General features: G+C 38.3%; 1 protein-coding gene across 7 annotated transcripts in view; it reads right to left on the bottom strand.

The window, feature by feature from the left end:
- The window catches only part of MARCHF7 (membrane associated ring-CH-type finger 7), a 55,621-nt gene that overhangs the window by 23,286 nt on the left and 13,429 nt on the right, over positions 1-18,906 (bottom strand). For all 7 annotated transcript variants that reach the window (XM_032755624.2, XM_058441726.1, XM_032755622.2 and 4 more), the window contains 2 exons: positions 15,676-15,842; positions 1,534-1,726 (listed from right to left, as the gene is read on the bottom strand). In XM_032755624.2, coding sequence (XP_032611515.1) covers positions 1,534-1,726; positions 15,676-15,828 — 346 coding nt within the window. In that variant the 5' untranslated portion in view covers positions 15,829-15,842. Of the gene's footprint in view, positions 1-1,533; positions 1,727-15,675; positions 15,843-18,906 lie in introns of those variants that run through there.

Here is an 18,906-nt window from a genome sequence, read left to right on the forward strand (position 1 = left end):
AAAGTGATGCTGGAGAACTGCCAGTATCAAAATCAAAGGCATCTGGAAAGGGAAGATGTGAACAATACAATTTCATCAGAATTATTTTTACTGCTACCACAGTTGGTTAATTTTTTATTCTAGAATTTTTAATTCTAAGGATTAAAGTATTGTTACAGTTATCGAAATTTTATTAGATATGATTTCATTTAAAAGTAAATTAAACATTAAGTCTCAAACCTCTTTCCTTCACTATTTACCTTGAAATTTTGATTCTTTCTTCCCTAATCCTAGTAGCCTTAATAATTCCTCTTTATTAAGAGAAATGGCCTAGAGTATTTATAACGTTTTCACATAGCAGAAGAGAACAAAAATATCTCTGGCACAGTGGTGTTTGTCTACAAAGTTATTAACAGTCTGCTCTTAGCCATCACAACATTCTTAATATCCTTCAGATGGGCACGTCTTTCCCATGGCATTCCAGCTTATCAAAATAGACAGGAACTGCTTACACTACTTCAATTGGTAATACACAAACATTTAAAGAATTTTACCTCCAATTGTGTCATCACAAGTTTTGGCTCCTCTTAAACACTGGCACTGGCTAACATTTCATTGGAAGAGGAGTATGAGTGAGACAGTAGCCTCCTGACCGTTCAACAAAAGATCTTTTCATCGTGTGTGAAAAATATGTGTCTCAGTACATAATACCAGGCATGAAGCTTTATGGATAGACCATCCAAATCCCAGAGTGGTTAGTATCTTGCCCAATGCCACTCATCTAGTTAGAGGACTAAAACTGTGACTTTCTAATCCCTTGTATAGAACTCCTACTAAAATACCATTTTTTTGTAACTCAAGAGTTTCTGTATTTGTTTTTTGTTTAAGAAACAGAGTCTTGCTCTGTCTACCAGGCTACAGTGCATTGGCATGATCATAGCTCACCATAACCTCAAACTCCTGGGACCAAGCGATCCTCCAGCCTCAGCCCCTCAAGTGGCTAGGGACTACAGGCATGCACCACCATGCCCAGCTAATTCTTTTTTTTTTTTTTTTTTTTCCTCGGTAGAAACAGGGTCTCACTATGTTGTCTAGGCTGGTCTCAAACTCCTGGCCTCCAGTGATCATTCCGCCTTAGCCTCCATATTTTCTGAAAATAAATATTATATACTACAATGTATCATTTATATAAGACATGCTTAAGCAATATTTTAAACACATCAGTAGATTTAGCTTTCCTTGTAACAATTACAAAATATAATAACGAAAAGAATACATATATTTACCAATTTGATTATCATAAAATACCAGCTATTCTAATTAAAATCTGTTAATATCCTGTTTAAGGTATCTATATCAATTTTACAAGAAAAATGCAGAAGAATTATTATCAGTTCTAGCATTAATTTAAAGTAAGATTTTGGAAATTCCACTACATTTCTGACCCACTGTCTTTCTTCATATAAAATCTACTTGCGTCATTCCAAAACTAAGAACAACTGTGTTATATCTGGAGAAAAACTGCTTAAAATACCTACAGAAACTCATTCTTACCTGATAACGTGTTTAAACCATTTCCAACATTTCTCCCAGCTGAGGTAGTACAGTTTGTACAGGAAAGTTTAGGTCTTTTTGAATCATGATCCCGTTGCTGGTTCTGCGATCTTGAGCGTGCTCCCTGAGTTATCTCAGATTCACTATACCACGCAGATTGAAATGGTGACGCAGATGCTGATGCTGATGTAGACTGTAAGTTCAAAAAAATTTTTTAAACAACAAAAGGCTGCATTCAGTACTAAATTTAACCCACAATCCTCTAATAAATTCCCACAAGCATCGATTTTTCTACCACATAGTTTTTTTTTTTTTTTTTTTTGAGACAAGAGTCTTGTTCTGTTGCCCAAGCTGGAGTGCAGTGGGGCAATCTTGGCTCACTGTAACCTTCGCCTCCAGGCTTCAAGCGATTCTCCTGCCTCAGCCTCCTGAGTAGCTGGCATTACAGGTGTGTGCCACCACGCCTGAATGATTTTTGTATTTTTAGTAGAGACAGGGTTTCACCACGTTGGTCAGGCTGGTCTCAAACTCCTGACCTCATGATCTGTCTGCCTCGGCCACTGGGATTACAGGCACAAGCCTCTGTGCCTGCGCCTCCACCGTGTAGTTCTTCTTTAGTCTTTGTTCCTTCTACCCACTTGTCCATTTACTATACACTATAATTGTATTTGCTGGGCTCTCAATCTGATGTAGAGTAAGTCCTTTTTTTAACCGTATATAAACACTTGGTTATGAAACACTGAAGACCAAAAACTATAATCATTTTTCCTAATTTAATATTTTTTTCTTTTTGAAAATGAAATCCTTGTTGTACTGGTTTAATATTTCGATCTTTTGAGGAACCCTGTCTACCTCTTAGAGGTAGACTGAACACTAAGCTATAAAGAGATTTTGAATTACCCTAGTATGAAAATCAGATTTTTCAATAACAAATTTATCCTTGTTCTGATGCCTAGTCTCCAGAATACGGTCATACAACACTAATAACGGCATGCTAAAAAAAAAAAAAAAAAAAATCCTAATATCAGAAATTTATTCATCAGTAAATCAACAACTAAAACAAGTACATATTTTAAAACATGGCTCATGGTTTTCTCTTTTAACATATACGTACACAAAATAAAGCTTGTAACACATGTATCACTGATAATGCGCAAACTATTTTACTTCTCTCCAATTCTTTAATTTGTTAAGTTTACTCACTACAATGCATTAAAAAGGCAACAGTCTGTCTCCTTAAATATGTAGGTTTAAATGACAACATATTTCAACCACAATTATTGAAATTGTACTATTCTTTTTACAAAAATGTTTCCATCATGGCAAAGTAATTACCTGGACACATACACACAGACAGGACACAGATAAACTAAGAAACATACATTTGGCATATAATCTCTAAATGGCTCAGACACAGTAAGGACCTAAAAATAAAAGTAATTTTTCAGGATATAAAAGAAAAATAATTTTTTAAAGCATGTTACCATGAGTTAAGTATGTGGTAAATAGTTTATTATGCTAAAGAACATTAAAATGAAACCAAATTCTTTCAAGTGCTCTTCTGTTTAACAAAAGAGTTAAAATGGAATGTATCATGGGCCATAATTTCAGTCTACATTCATCTAAAATTCACATGATAAACATGAGAACCCAAATAATGTGTTCCATCAAAGCTCTACAGTACAGGTAACAGATAAGTAAATAAATAATTACACTATAAATAAGTACTATAATAGTAGGTACAGTGAAAGTTTTACAGAAAGACCCTAACTATGTTTGAAGGACACAGGGGAAGAGTCAAAGAAGATGGTAACTGAAGTTCACGGGGTAGGTGAATGAAAAAAGACATTACAAATAGACAACATAAAAAGACGTATAAACCATTTTACCATCAAATTTTTTTGTTGTTTTTTTGAGACAGCATCTCACTCTGTTGTCCAGGCTGGCGTGCAGTCTGGGCAATTGATGCTTGTGGGAATTTATTAGAGGATTGTGGGTTAATCACAGCTCACTGCTGCCTTGATCCTCCCACCTCAGTCTCCAGAGTAGCTGGGACCACAGGCAAATGTCATCATGGCTGGGTAATTTTTATTTTGTAGAGACAGGGTCTCACATGTTGCCTAGCTGGTCTTGAATTCCTGGGCTCAAACAATCCTCTGCCTTAGCATCTCAAAGTGCTAGGATTACAGGTGTGGGCCACCACATCTGGCCTGGCTTTCTTCTAAGACATTACTATTTATACTTGATTTTCTATTATACTTCAATTATTGATTTTTAAATTTATTTTTTATAGAGATGGGATCCCACTATGTTGCCCAAGCTTGTTTTGAACTCCTGGGTTCAAGTGATCCTCCTGCCTCAGCCTCCTGAACAGCTAGGATTACAGGCATGAGCCATTGCACCCAGCCAATATGGTTCAATTATGAGAAACATACTGCATGCATTCAGGGGATCTATTAGTTCATGGTAACACTGGAAAAGAAACTTTGAAAATAAAGTAGAAGGTGTGAGGCTGAAAAGGCAGGAACGAGCTACATCAGGAATTCGCCCATCCTTTGCCTAGAGAGTATTTTGTAAATTGATAATGGCACTTTTCAGCTTAGTACAAACTTAGTCTCACAAGCCTTCTGTACCTAATATTACAGACACCCAATCAATGAACTGGAGCTAGCATAAGAAATGAAATTAATCTGATATTTTAGAATCAAACCATTTCATATGCCATTATCATCAAGGTATCAGGGACCTTATCCTGCAGGCCAGTGGTTCTAAAACCTCTGGATTTCGGAGACCAAAATAAAAAATGTTTTAATTTAAAATTGAGAGAGAACTGTCACTTTTGACCAGTAGGACATCTAAAATAGCAACTAACACCTAATCCTGTCCCCAACTTTTAAAAAAGGCATTTTAATATACTCCCAAAACTTGAAGGATATAATTCAGAATGAGCATTTTAAATTGAATACATTTGTACAAACTCCATAACTTGTCATTATTTTTCTCATTTTGCACAGACTGCATAAACTTACTGAATAGCACTTCTGCAAACATGATTTTGGGAACTAAGGAAGGGGGGGGGATAAATCAGATCTATTACTATATAGAAAGACTTTTAGAGGCATGTGGAAGATGAAATAGATGAAATGAACAGAAAGAAAACCAATTAGGAAGCCACTAGAATATCAAGAAATAAGTCCCTATGAAGTAATGGGAATAGAGGGCAATTATAAAAGATAAAAATTCATCAGATTTAGGGACAATGTGAGAAATAGAGAAAAAACAGTTTTTTGGTACTGTCTACTGGTGAGATAAATGACTATGCCATTCATTAAAAATACTGATTATAGGGGAGCAGATTTAGATAATGAATTTCATTTGATTCTTGAATGCTGAAGTGTCCAAAGGCTTAAAGTGACACTCACTGTTCATTAAACAATTTTCATGACTCACGACACAACATGTAGATTATATGGCTATATCCAAGACAAAAAATGTTTGTTAATATCAGCATATAGATATACATATCAGTATACATAATGCCAGTATATAGGAGGAATGTTTTGGCTAGTTTTGCTATTGGCTTAAGTTCAAAATCAAACCTTTCCCTGGTTCCTACAATCCAATTTTGTCCATATTTGTTCAAATATCCTCAGTCTGAAGCAATTGGTTTTTTTCCCTTGGAATTCTTTGAACAATTAAATAAAGTGTTAGATTCATTTAACAACGTATTATCTCTTCTGCTGTCTACTACAGGCCAAATGAAATCAGGGAATAAGTCTGTCTTCAAAGTATACTGCCTTGGGCATAACGAATCCTTAAACAAGTAGTTTTGGGGTTGTTTTCACTTATAAACAATGCCGTTATGAACAACTGTAAATTTTTGTATGGATGTATGTTTTCAATACTCTTGGGTGTAACTGATAGATCATGTAGTAACTTGATGTTTAATATATGGAGGAATTACTATTTTTCCAACTATAGGTTGATGCTAATAGCTGTGATGGCAGCAGCAGCTCATCTGGAGTGACTGCCACAAAGACGCCGGCTGCAGCAGAGAAGGCGTGGCAGGGTCTGTGTGCTCCATGGAGTCAGCAACAGGTGGGAGCCCTGACCACTTCCAAGTTGGTGGGGTGGGAGCCCTGTGCTCCCTGACCCAGCTGTGGCTGTAGACTTGGGTATCCCTGTGCTCTCAGGGGCCTGAGAAGCCTCCCTTCCCACCCCCGGCTCCGATTTTGGAGCAAAGTTTTGGCCAAGCTTGGGCACTGTCACGATCCAGGTGTGTATGCACATGCTTGGGGCAGTGCCGACACACCAGCCCACTGCTACCTTGGCCCCCTCTGGACTTTGGGCACCAACAAGCACAGAGGGAGGCCAAGGGGGAACTGAGGGCGGCTTGGCATGGGTCTGCAGGCATCCCTTGGCACGAACTGCCTGGGTGCCATGAACAGTAGCAGGAAGCAGACATGCTCCTGGGTGAAAAGGGGCAGGTCCCCAGCGAAACCCTACCTTCAAGCCTGGGATGGCCTGAAGCCTGGAGACTGGGCTGCCAGTTCCACGGACCGGAGTAAGAACTTATGGTGCTTATCCCAGGCCCACCCATTGCCTCCCATAGACCAATCAGCATGCACTTCCTCCTCTCTGAAGCCCATGAAAATCTCAGACTCAGCCAGATGTCAGGCTGACTTCCCTGTAGACAGGAGCTACCCACTTCTGTCTGGTCTCCTCTCCACTGAGAGCTACACACTCGCTGGGATGACCTGCCTGCGGAAAGGAGCCACCCACTTTGGGTCTCCTGAGAGCTGTACTACTGCTCAATGAAGCCCCTCTTCGCCTTGCTAACCCTCCAATTGTCTGTGTACCTCATTCTTTCTGGACGTGGGACAAGAACTCAGGACCCGCCAAATGGTGGGACTCGAAGAGCTGTAATACAAACAGTGCTGAAACACCCCTCCCTACCCCCACTCACCATGCTGCGGGCGACAAGGAGAGAAGAGCTCTGACCCTTCGGGGAGCCCAGACCTAGGAGCTCCCTGAACCAGGGCTGTGACAACCTCTTTAGGGCTCTAGTTCCTGGTGTTTCCAAGCTTTTGGGTGCCACCGCGTTCCTCAGTGCCCACAGAAGAAGCTGCCTGTGGTACGCCTGATCCATCCACAGCCTCACAGGGCACCAGCACCTACAGCTGCCTGCCCCACTGCACCCAATGTGCCTGGCTGTAAACAGTGGCTGGACCCTGCGTTCACTTGCCCATGCACCCCTTGCCGATCCATGTCTGGCTCACCCTTGGCAGGCGTGGGATCCAAGCTGATAGCACGAGTTGAACAAAGCCTGCCAGTCCGAGTAGGCAGAACACACCCAGCAGGCCCGAGCAAAACTTGGGAAAGGCACCACCAGCCACAGAGGCTTCTAGCTGGAAAAGCAACATTCCAAGTGCTGACAGCTGTACCATTTTACAGTCCCATCAACAATGTATGAATGTTCCAATTTCTCCACCACTTACCAACACCTGTGATTGTCCATCTTTTTTTTAAATTTTGAGACAGGGTCTCAGCTCTGTTGCCCAGGTTAGAATGCAGTGGTGTAATCAGATGACTGTGGCCTTGACTTCCTGGGCCCAAGCAATCCTTCCACCTCAGCCTCCAGAGTAGCTGAGACTACAGGCATGCGACACCATGAACAGCTAATTTTTAAATTATTTCTTGGTAGAGACTGGGTCTCACTATGTTGCACAGGTCTCAAATTCCTGGGTTCAAGCAATCCTCCCAGATTTGGCCTCCCAACTCAGGCCTGGGATTATAGGCATGAGTCACTGTGCCCAGCCTATCCATCTTTTTTATTTTGGCTATGCTAGTGAGTGTTAAGTATCTTACTGTAGTTCTGACTTGCATTTCCCTAATGACTAATATTTTTTCATGTGCTTATCAGCCATTAATATATCTTTGGAAAAATGTTTATTAAAGTCCTCTGCCCATTTGAAATTGGGTTATCTTTTTATTGTTGAGAAGTAAGAGTTCTTCATATATTCTGGATACAAGTCTCAGTATCTAGTAAGATATATGCTTTGCAAATATTTTCTCTGATTCTGTGGATTGTCTTTGCACTCTCTTGGTATCGATGCACACAAATTTTAATTTTTATGAAAACTAATCAATCTTTTTTTTTGCATTTCCTGCCTCCCGACTATGAGCACTTGTATGAAACTAGATGAAAGCAACTAAATTTACACTGGAGTTTCATAGAGGTTTCTTTCTTTTTCATTAACTTTCCAGTCTCTACCCAGACAGGTAACAGATTTGGCTCCCAGAGTAAATAGTTTTCATCAGTTATTTCCAATTCAAAAGGCTATCTGTGATATGGTGAATTGTATGGTATATGAATTATAACTCAATAAAATAAGGGAAGAGGTGGAAGGCTATCTAGCCCAACCAAAGTGGCTGAAATACTATATAGTGTATCTGAGAAATCATCAATAAGACAGCTTGGAGACTTAATAGTTATAGATACTCTATGCACAATGAAAAGAAAATAACTTTCCAAGACTTTATATAACTAGCAGGCATCCAATTTTATTTCTTTTTACCTTCGTAACAGTTATTCATACCACCTTTCCAACAAGAGGTTTACGGGGAGTATAGTCAATGAAATCATTTACTATTACTACTGTATAAGTCAGTATTTGCTTTCAGAAAATTATTTCTAAGGTTTTAAAATATTTTCCCAACACAAATGCCCTTAAAACAATGCAATTAAAAAAAAAAACCTTAAGGAGAAAATATCTGCAAATCATGTATCCAAAAACGAACTTGTATCTAGAATATATAAAGAACACTTACAATTCAGTATCAAGACAACTGTACTTTAAAATGAGCAAAGGAGCTACTATAAATAGGCATTTCTGAAAAATGTACAGTAAATGGCCAATTAGCACATGAAAAGATGTACAACACCATTAGTCATCAAGGAAATCCAAATCAAAACCACAATGAGATACATACCACTTCATACCCGCTGGGATGGCTAGAATCAGAAAGTAAGATAAGTGTTGGTGAGGATGTGGAGAGATTGGAATCTTCATACACACAAAAGGGAATGTAAAATGATCTAGCCAGTTTGAAAACAGTATGGCAGTTCCTCAAATGATTGAACACAGAGGTTATGCATGACTCAGCAATTCCATTCCTTTCTTTTATGAGACAGGGTCTCACTCTATGGCCCAAGCAGTACTGAAGTGGTGCCATCATAGCTCAATGAAGCCTCAACCTTCTGAGCTTAAGGGATCGTTCCACCTCAGCCTCCCAAAAAGTCAGGACTACAGGTGTGCACCACCATATCAGGTTAGTTTTAAAATTTTTTTGTAGAGATGGGGTATCACTATGTTGCCTACGCTGGTCTTGTACTCCTGGCCTTAAATACTCCTGCCGTTTGGTCTCCCAAAGTGCTGGGATTACAGGCATGAGCCAACATGCCCAGCTCCATTCTTAGTACATACCAAACACAAGTGAAAACACAAGTCCACACAGAAACTTGCATATGAATGTCTATAGCAGCATTATTCATAATAGCCAGAAGGTAGAAACAACCCAAATGTCCATCAGAAAATAAATGGATAAACAAAATATGGCATATCCATACAAAAATAGTATTAGGCCACAAAAAAAGAATAAAGTACTGACATATGCGACAACATAGATGAACACCGAAAATATGCTAAGTCAAAGAAGCTACTAACAAAAGACTACATAGTACCTGTTTCCACTCATGTATATGAAAATCCAAAATAGGGAGATATACAGATATAAAGTACATTAATGGTTGCTTTGCACTGGTAGCGGAAGAGGGACTAGAGTAGTGCAGTGATAACCATAATGGTTGTGCAGCTCTGTGAATATACTGAAGACTACTGAACTTTAAATGGGCAAACTGGTATGTGAAATTACAACGTAATAAAGTCATTTCTTTAAAAAGAACTTTAAAGATACTTGCAAATTTACATCAATGTTATCCACTGGCAAATGATTAATCATTAAAAATCATGTAATGCACAGGAACAGAAACTAGCCCAGAATGATATTCTTTTCCTGGGCTCCTCATTTCCATGAGTTAATGACTTGACTGTGAAGTGAATAAATCCTGCTTTGAAAGACTTCCAGAACATTACCTTAGCCATGAGCAACAACTTAAGACTCTGAGCTCTTCCTTGTTTGAAATATTCATGTGATGGAGAGTACCCATCTCCACACCAATGCAGAAGAAACTCATGTCACTCCACTGTACATTTTAAGACCAAATTGACAAGCTGTGTTTCCCTGGAGGAATGGTAAATCTTTTTCTTTTTGAGACAGGGTCTTGTTCTGTCATCCAAGCTGGAGAGCAACTGCATGATCAAGGGTCATTGCAACCTCAACCTCCTGGGCTCAAGCAATCTTCCTGCCTCAGCCTCCTGAGTAGCTGGGACTAAGACATGTGCTACCATGCCTGGCTAATTTTTTTTTTTTTTAAGAGCAGGGTCCCACTATGTCACCCAGGCTGGTCTCGAACTCCTGGCCACAAGTGACCCTCCCAAAGTGCTGAGATTAAAGGAGTGAGCCACCACGCCCAGTCTCTTTTTCTTATATGCAATACTCATTATAGAGCTAGTTGTGTTTTCCTGTGATCTTCTTGATATCCAAAATGAGAGCAAGTTTAACTTAAAAATGCTGCAGGGTTTATGCAATGCCTATCAATGTTACAATTCTGACCCACTCTCCATATTTATTACTCTCAGTATTCTATCTGTATATTTCCTTATCCTATTTTAAACTGTTTTCATTTTTTTGTTTAATTGTATATGCATCTATGTATTTATTTCCTTGAAAACTACACCTGCATAAGGTAGATTTTTTAAAAATTAGTGACCACTGGTTCTACGCTATGCAAAATATGTGATGGTACTGATCTCTATAGCAGTTATCTACAAACTAAAAAAAAGGTATCAATAACTTTAAAAAGCCCCTACAACCGTATAAAAAGCCTCCTTTTAAAATTATTTCATATTAAAAGTAATCAACCTCTCAACAAGACAAAACAGTCAGAACAAACACTAAACAGATTAGTGCTTCCTTAAAGTAAGTTACAGAAAAATACACCAAAACAACATACAAAATTACATATTCACAAATAACCCCTTTTTAACAATATTTATAGAAATTAAATTTTCCTTTAAAAACATGTAAATTTTGCTTATTGTTACTACAGACGTAAGACGATCATAGTTTTCAATCATTCAAATTGTGATAAAAATTTAAAGATGGGATAGCAGAAGTAACAGCAAGATTAGTAGCAGGTGAAGCGCAGCTTACAAATGGCTGAGAACTAAAAGATATTTAGGAAATCAACCGTTCGGAACTTAGAATCTGCATTTTCCCAAAGAAACAATGCTATCCAGAATCTTGGATTCTTAAGCTCAAGTATATTACCTAATAATCATGTAACTGAGAGAAACGACCTATATTTCTAGATTTCAGAACCTTATTGATGAATTGACACAAATATCCATCTTAACTAAAAACAGAAGTAAAAAATGTTCTATAAAATGTCAAGCACTATATAAGGTGTTCCCATATTAAGTCTGTAACATAACTGAAATTGATCTATCATGTCCTACCCCCGACCCTCTTTTCTCTGAAGCTTCAGATTTACCAAGTGCCTGAGATAATGGAAGTTTTATGTCTCCAAAAGTTGTGAGTTAAAAAGTCTCAACAATCTTTTTTTTTTTAAATGTTGCCTCTGGCCAGGTGCAGTAGCTCATGCCTGTAATCCCAGCACCTTGGGAGGGTGAAGCAAGAAGACTGCTTGATCTCCTAAGTTCAAGACCAGCCTGGGCAATATAGTGAAACTTCACATCTACAAAAAATTTAAAACTCAGTGCAGTGTGGTGTGCACACCTGTATTCTCAAGCTACTCAGGAGGCTGAAGTGGGAGGACTGCTTGGGCCCAGGAGGCAGAGGCTTCAGTGAACTGAGATTGTGCCACTATACTCCAACCTGGGTGAGTGTGAGACCCTGTCTCAAAAACCAAAAAATTTTAAAATACTCCCTTTGACATTGAGTAATCTTAACAATGCTAAATAAAACTAAACATACTATATGTAATTTAATATTTGGATAACATTATACTATACCCTACAGATATTATCTTAAACCAATGTAAAACCAGGAAATAATAATGGTAACAGTAAAAGTTAACAATTATAAATAATTATAAATAAAAATAACAATTACAAATAATTATAATTAGAAACATCAAACCGCTACACTATGTTCTAGGCACTGTTCCAAGTGCTTCACATGTATTTTTTCTTTCAATTAATCTTAACAATAAGAACAATCCTGTTCATCTTACATTTCACATACAGATGTAGCTGTATGAAGAAACCACTATCACTATCACCATTTTACAGAAGAAAAAACAGATAAATAAAATACTGGCCAGGCATGATGGCAGGTGTCTGTAATCCCATCACTTTGGGAGGCTAAGGTGGGAGTTTTGCTGGAGGCCAGGAGTATGAATCCAGCCTGGGCAACATAGCAAGACCCCATATCTACAAGAAAAATTTTTTAAAAAATTAGCCACGTGTGTGTGTGTGCGGGGGAGGGGGCTGCACATCTGTAGTCCCAGCTACTCAGGAGGCTGAGGCAGGAGGATTGCTTGTGCCCAGAAAGTTGTGGCTGCGCTGAGTCATCACTGCTCAACTACACTACAAGCTGGGTGACAGAGAAGGACCCTGTCTCTTAAAAAAAAGTGAAATACTTTTTTCAAGAACACAGGAGTTTCAATTTCTAAACCAAAACTAAAAATGCAAAGCAGCCTAAAAATGGTTGACTTATGGTTGAAACTGCTCCCATACCATTAAAAAGAAAAAAGCGATTAAAAAAAGCAACTTAAAGCAACTAAAAAGCATTTAGAAAATACCTAAAATTTATAAAAATAATTTAGGAATCAATAAAGATTTTAAAAATTCTACTTGGTTTGGTTTTTGGGTGTTTGCAAGTAATTTCTGAATTTTACTTGGGTATTTAAATACATTAAAATTTCGGAACAGAATGAAATCAACACTAATATGTTACTATAACCACTGTTTAGGTGGGGTCATTTTGAAGTCATTAACATGACATTTAAACGGTGTTTGTTTTGTTTTGTTTTTTTTTTTTTTTTTGAGACAGAGTCTCGCTCTGTCGCCCAGGCTAGAGTGCAGTGGTGTGATCTTGGCTCACTGCAAGCTCTGCTCCAGGGTTCACGCCATTCTCCTGCATCAGCCTCCCGAGTAGCTGGGACTACAAGCGCCTGCCACCTATGCTCGGCTAATTTTTTGTATTTTTAGTGGAGACGGGGTTTCACTGTGTTAGCCAGGATGGTCTCGATCTCCTGACCTTGTGATCCGCCTGCCTAGGCCTCCCAAAGTGCTGGGATTACAAGCGTGAGCCACTGCACGCTGGCTGAAATTTAAATTTTTTTTTTTTTTTTTTAAATGCTGCTATTTGTTTAACATAATAAGAAATGGACTTTTTTTTTGAGATGGAGTTTCACTCTTATTGCCCAGGCTGGAGTGCAATGGTGCGATCTTGGCTCACAGCAACTTCCGTCTCCTGGATTCAAGTCATTCTCCTGCCTCAGCCTCCCAAGTAGCTAGGACTACAGGCATGCGCCACCACGCCCAGCTAATTTTGTCTTTTTAGTAGAGATGGGGTTTCTCCATGTTGGTTAGGCTGGTCTCAAACTCCCGACCTCAGGTGATCCACCTGCCTCGGCCTCCCAAAGTGCTGGGATTATAGGCGTGAGCCACCACGCCAGGCCAGAAATGGACTTTTTTGAATAATCTACAACATTAAGAACAAGTTAGAAGAAACAGTTTGAAAATGGTCATATCTTAAGAAGAATGTCAATAAATTTACTAAATATATTCAGGATTTTAGCACCTACACTATTATAATCATTATTATAACAATAATAAAAAACAAATGCAGCAGTAGCTAACATTTATATAGTATTTATCATATGCCAGGCACTATTATCATTTAACATAAAGCATTGTCATGTAACTATAACAACTGGATAAAGTAGGTGATACAAAAAGATGTCGGCCAGGTGCAGTGGCTCACACCTGTAATCCCAGCACTCTGGGAGGGAAGGTGGGCAGAATGGTTGAGCCCAGGAGTGTGAGACCTGCCTGGGCAACATAGCGAAACCCCATCTCTTCAAAAAAATTAGCTAGGCATGGTGGCACGTCCCTGCAGTCCTAGCTGCTGGAGGAGAGGCTGAGGTGAGAGGATCACTTGAGCCTGGGAGGTCTAGGCTGCAGTGAGCCGTGATTGCACCACTCACTCCAGCCTGGGTAACAGAGTGAGATCCTGTCTCAAAAAAAGAAACAAACAAACAAAAATAATCACAACAGAAAAATATGTCAATAGCTAGTAAGTGATGAAACATGACTCCTCTCTAGGCAGTACAGTCTGGTTTCAAAAGTTGTGTTCCTCATGAATAAGCTATATATATTTTTAAAATTAGACAAAAATGAGTAGACAAAAATGAGTAGACAAAATTTTATGAAGACAATACAGGAAAACACAATTCTGTGCCCTTTATATGTCACCATGACATTTCTACAGAAGGCAAAATATATGATTCTACACCTCTAGGAATCATAAACTTGTCTAGCAGCAGAAAATGTACAATATCAACTGACATTTAAAATGAGACCAGGTTCCGCTGAGCTGGAGTTTAAAATAAAATAGAGACCAGGTAAGCAGTTCATATAAAGTCCATTAAGAAATGGGTAGTAGATACGGGCATTTTCATTTTTTTTTGTTTTGTTTTTGTTTTTTACTTCAGTCTTGCTCTGAGTATCTTAAAGAATGTTTACTACTGTGTAGGAACATTTTTATGAGACTTTTGTCATATATTAGATCACATAACATATAAATATATAAATACTTAACACAAATTTTCAAACGATTCTTTTAGATTACCTCAAAATCAGACTTTTGCAAATCAAACATTAATTATAACATTCAGCCAAAAATGCAACGAGCTTAAATTTGTTACAATAAGCCATTTCAAAAGCCAAAGAATTAGCCAGGCATGGTAGGTGTGTGCCTATAATCTCAGCTACTCAGGAGACTGAGGTGGGAGGATCATTTGAGCCAGAGTTTGAGACCAGCCTGGGCAACATAGCAAAACCCTGTTTCAAACAAAACAAAACAAAAAGCTTGTGGTCCTAACGAAAACTAGCTACGTAAGACTAGATGGACATACCAATACAAACTCATTACTCACCATAAAAATCAAATTTAAAAATTCATGTGAAAGACTTTCAGCACTTTCATAAAAAGATATCCTGTTAATTTAAAAATCACTCAACATTCAAAGCAAAATATTTAGAAGTTATAATCTCCCAGAAAAACACTTAACATTTGTTATTTCACCACTGCTTTGTGTATATGCAGAGAAAAGTCTGATGAATGAGTGGAAAGGAGGTACAGTTTTTGTTCCTCTGACAAAGCCATTCACATTGATTGACCAATTTAGTTAAATTTATACTTAAATTGATACTTATGTTTTTATGTACAAAGTTTTCCAAGTCTTTGGAAAGCATTTTTTTTTTTTTTTTTTTTGAGATGGAGTCTCACTCTGTCACCCAGGCTGGAGTGCAGTCTCATGATCTCAGCTTACTGCAACCTCCACCTCCTGGGTTCAAGCAATCCTCCCACTTCAGCCTCCCAAGTAGCTGGGATTACAGGTGTGTGCCACCACATCCAGCTAATTTTTTTGTATTTTTAGTTGAGACGGTGTTTCGTCACATTGGCCAGGCTGGTCTCGAACTCCTGACCTCAAATGATCCGCCAGTCTTGGCCTGCCAAAGTGCTGGGATTACAGGCGTGAGCTACCGTTCCCAGCCCAAAAGTATGATTTTATATGAGGTTACAATCTGTTATCCATAATTCTGAAGTCCAAAAAGTTTGAAAAATGTTATTCATTTTGCTACATATATATTGGTTTTGATTACAGGATGCCTCAGATCCAGCTACTACATTTTTTAAATACCCCCAAGAGTGGCCCTAGGGATTTTGAAAAAGGCTGTATACATATATTCCAAATAAAAATGTTACCTGATATTCAGAATCCAATCTAAATGAAGAGTCTCTTGAGTGATAGGTATCATTTAAACTACTTCCTCTGCTTCCAGACATCATCCTAGCACTTAAGGAGCTGGAGGGTTGAACAGAAATTCTTCTTGGAATCCTTGAAGGTTTAGACTCCATTCTTACAGATTTTTCTGTGAAATAAAAATTTTCATTAATTGCCTTTGGGAAAATATGAAAGCCTTTAATGCTTAATCATCCTTAATCATCAGCTCAAATAAAAAATTAACCATACAAATTAACCATATCTGACAAGGTAAATTGTGAAATGATCACCACTTCTCTTCCGCAAAGCAGAAGTTCATCAAAGGTTTCCTATCGTCCATAAAAGGAAGCAAACAAACATGGTAAAAATGGAATGAAGAACTCTGAGGTCTGCTGTTTCCAAAATCTGGGCTCTTTTCCTTACTCAATTTTGTCTATTACATATTCTACATGAATTTGTCCTTGACTCTTTTGGTATTCTCTATTTTTACTGTTCAATGCTCATACCTGTTGTACTATTTGCGTACCCCTTAACACACTATGTTCTTACAAACCTTTGTATGTGCCTGGAAAGTCTATACATTCCCCACCCAATTCTTGGTTATCCGTTTAAACACAAGTACCTTTCTTCTCTGTATATGTTTCTACTTCATACATACTTTTGATACTACTATGCACTGTAATTTGTTTACCTTTCTATTTCCCCATCTCAACAATGAATTTTCTAGGTCAGAATCATTTAAAGTATTTTAAAATCACTGCCTGGGATACAATAGGTACTCAATAAACACAAGTAAGAATGAATGAACTTTCTTTTTATTTACCACTCATAGGATCTCTTAATTATAACAAAAATAATAGCAATAGCTGATATTTATTAAGTATTATATGCAAGGTCTGACAGTAAGGACCTTCTGATTATCTGTTAGTCCACTGAATCTCCAGACCAACCCTGTGAGACAGATACTATATTATCTCCACTTTATAAACAAGAAAACAGGCACTGAGAGGTTTAGTAATTTGCACATGATCACACAGCTAATAAATTGTTTCTCAAAATGTTTTCAAAGATTGTTTATGGTACTATTGGAAAGTGACATTTTAAGTAAAAAGGTCAATCTATAAAACTACACATACAGTATGACTCTATTTATGCAAATAAAATGAATAAAATTTCTAAGAAACAAAATGTTAAATTTATTTTGTGGAACTGAGTGCTTTCCACTTTACAGATTAATAATTTCCAAGTTTTCCTCATTAAACATTTCTAAACCCATGACAAAAGTAATGATTACCTATGCCTATTAAATACATACAAATGGAATCATACGATAAGTACTCTTTTGTGTCCAGCTTCATTTGCTCAACATTATATTTGTGAGATTCATCTGTGTTGTTGCATGCAGTTTTAAGTTCACTCTAATTTCTTTACATAGCATTCCACCATATGGCACACAATTTATTTTCCCATTCTACCATGAATGTACACTAGATTGTTTCCATTTCGGAGCTGTAATAGTGCTACTATAAGGACATTACTACTATAATTTAAAAAGCTTTTTTTTTTTTTTTTTCTGAGACGGAGTCTCGCTCTGTAGCCCAGGCTAGAGTGAAATGGCACAATCTCGGCTCACTGGAAGCTCCACCTCCTGGGTTCACGCCATTGTCCCGCCTCAGCCTCCCAAGGAGCTGGGACTAGAGGCACCTGCCACCACGCCCGGCTAATTTTTTTGTATTTTTAGTAGAGACGGGGTTTCACTGTGTTAACCAGGATGGTCTCTATCTCCTGACTTTGTGATCTGCCCGCCTCGGCCTCCCAAAGTGCTGGGATTACAGGCATGAGCCACCGTGCCCGGCCTTAAAAAGCTTTTAAAATATTCTGAGGCAAAGATTTACAAGGCCTCTGACTGTATCTCATGTAAGTGGAATCATACAATATTTGTCTTTTCGTGATTGGCTTATTTCCCTTACCCTAATGTTCTCAAAGTTCATCTATATTGTACCACATGCCAGAATTTCCTTTTTATGGCTGAATATTATTGCATTGTATGCATAGTTATGCGTCACTCAAGAACAGGAATATATTCTAAGAAATGCGTCTTTAGGTGATTTCGTCACTGTGCAAAAATAAAAGTGTACATACACAAACCTAGATGGTATAGTCTAATACCTGGATTATATGGTATAACCTATTGCTTCTAGGCAGCAAATCTGTACAGCATGTTACTGTACTGAATACTGTAGACAATTGTAATACAATGGTAAGTATTTATATATCTAAACAGAGAAAAGATACATTAAAAATAATTATAGTCAAATCATAGAGAAAGAAGATTGGTGGTTGGCGGGGGATGGGGGCTTGTTTAATGAGTATGAAATTTTGGTTTTACAAGATGAAAAGAATGGAGATAGATGATAGTGATGTTTACACAACATTATGAATATATCCAATAATACTGAATTGTACACAAACATAGTTCAGATGGTAAAATTTTATGTTCTCTGTATTTTATCACAAAAAAATAACAACAGGTTGGGGGGGATGGTGCATGTGGCTGGAAAGGAAGTTGTTAAATTAAAACCTGTATCTGGCCGGGCGCGGTGGTTCACGCCTGTAAGCCCAGCACTTTGGGAGGCCGAGGCGGGCGGATCAGGAGGTCAGGAGATCGAGACCATCCTGGCTAACACAGTGAAACCCCGTCTCTACTAAAAATACAAAAAATTAGCCAGGCGCGGTGGCAGGCGCCTGTAGTCCCAGCTACTTGGGGGGCTGAGGCAGGAGAATGGCATGAACCTGGGAGGCGGAGCTTGCAGTGAGCAGAGATCGTGCCACTGCACTCCGGCCTGGATGAAAGAGCGAGACTCCGTATCAAAAAACAAAAAACAAAAAACAAAACCTGTATCTGGAGCAGTAGAGCTTCCATTCCCCTAAAGGTATGATATTTATTCTCTGGAGAACAAAGATTTCCTAGGTAACACTCTTGTGTGCCCCCCACCCCCCCCCATCTCCCACACAGGACATGCAATCATCTCCGCAGGAGTTTAGGCATAGGGTCAGTATAAGGAATAAAAGAAAATTTATATACTCAATTGAGACTCAACAGACTCTTTCGTGGTCCTGTTTCTACAATGCTGTCAGGAGACTAAGGGATTCTACTCTTGGATCACCAAACACCGGTGATAAGATTTCTGAATGTCATTTGGAATGTTTCC

This window comes from Hylobates moloch, unplaced genomic scaffold (assembly GCF_009828535.3).
Source record: "Hylobates moloch isolate HMO894 unplaced genomic scaffold, HMol_V3 SCAFFOLD_1, whole genome shotgun sequence".
NCBI classification, from domain to species: Eukaryota; Metazoa; Chordata; class Mammalia; order Primates; family Hylobatidae; genus Hylobates; species Hylobates moloch.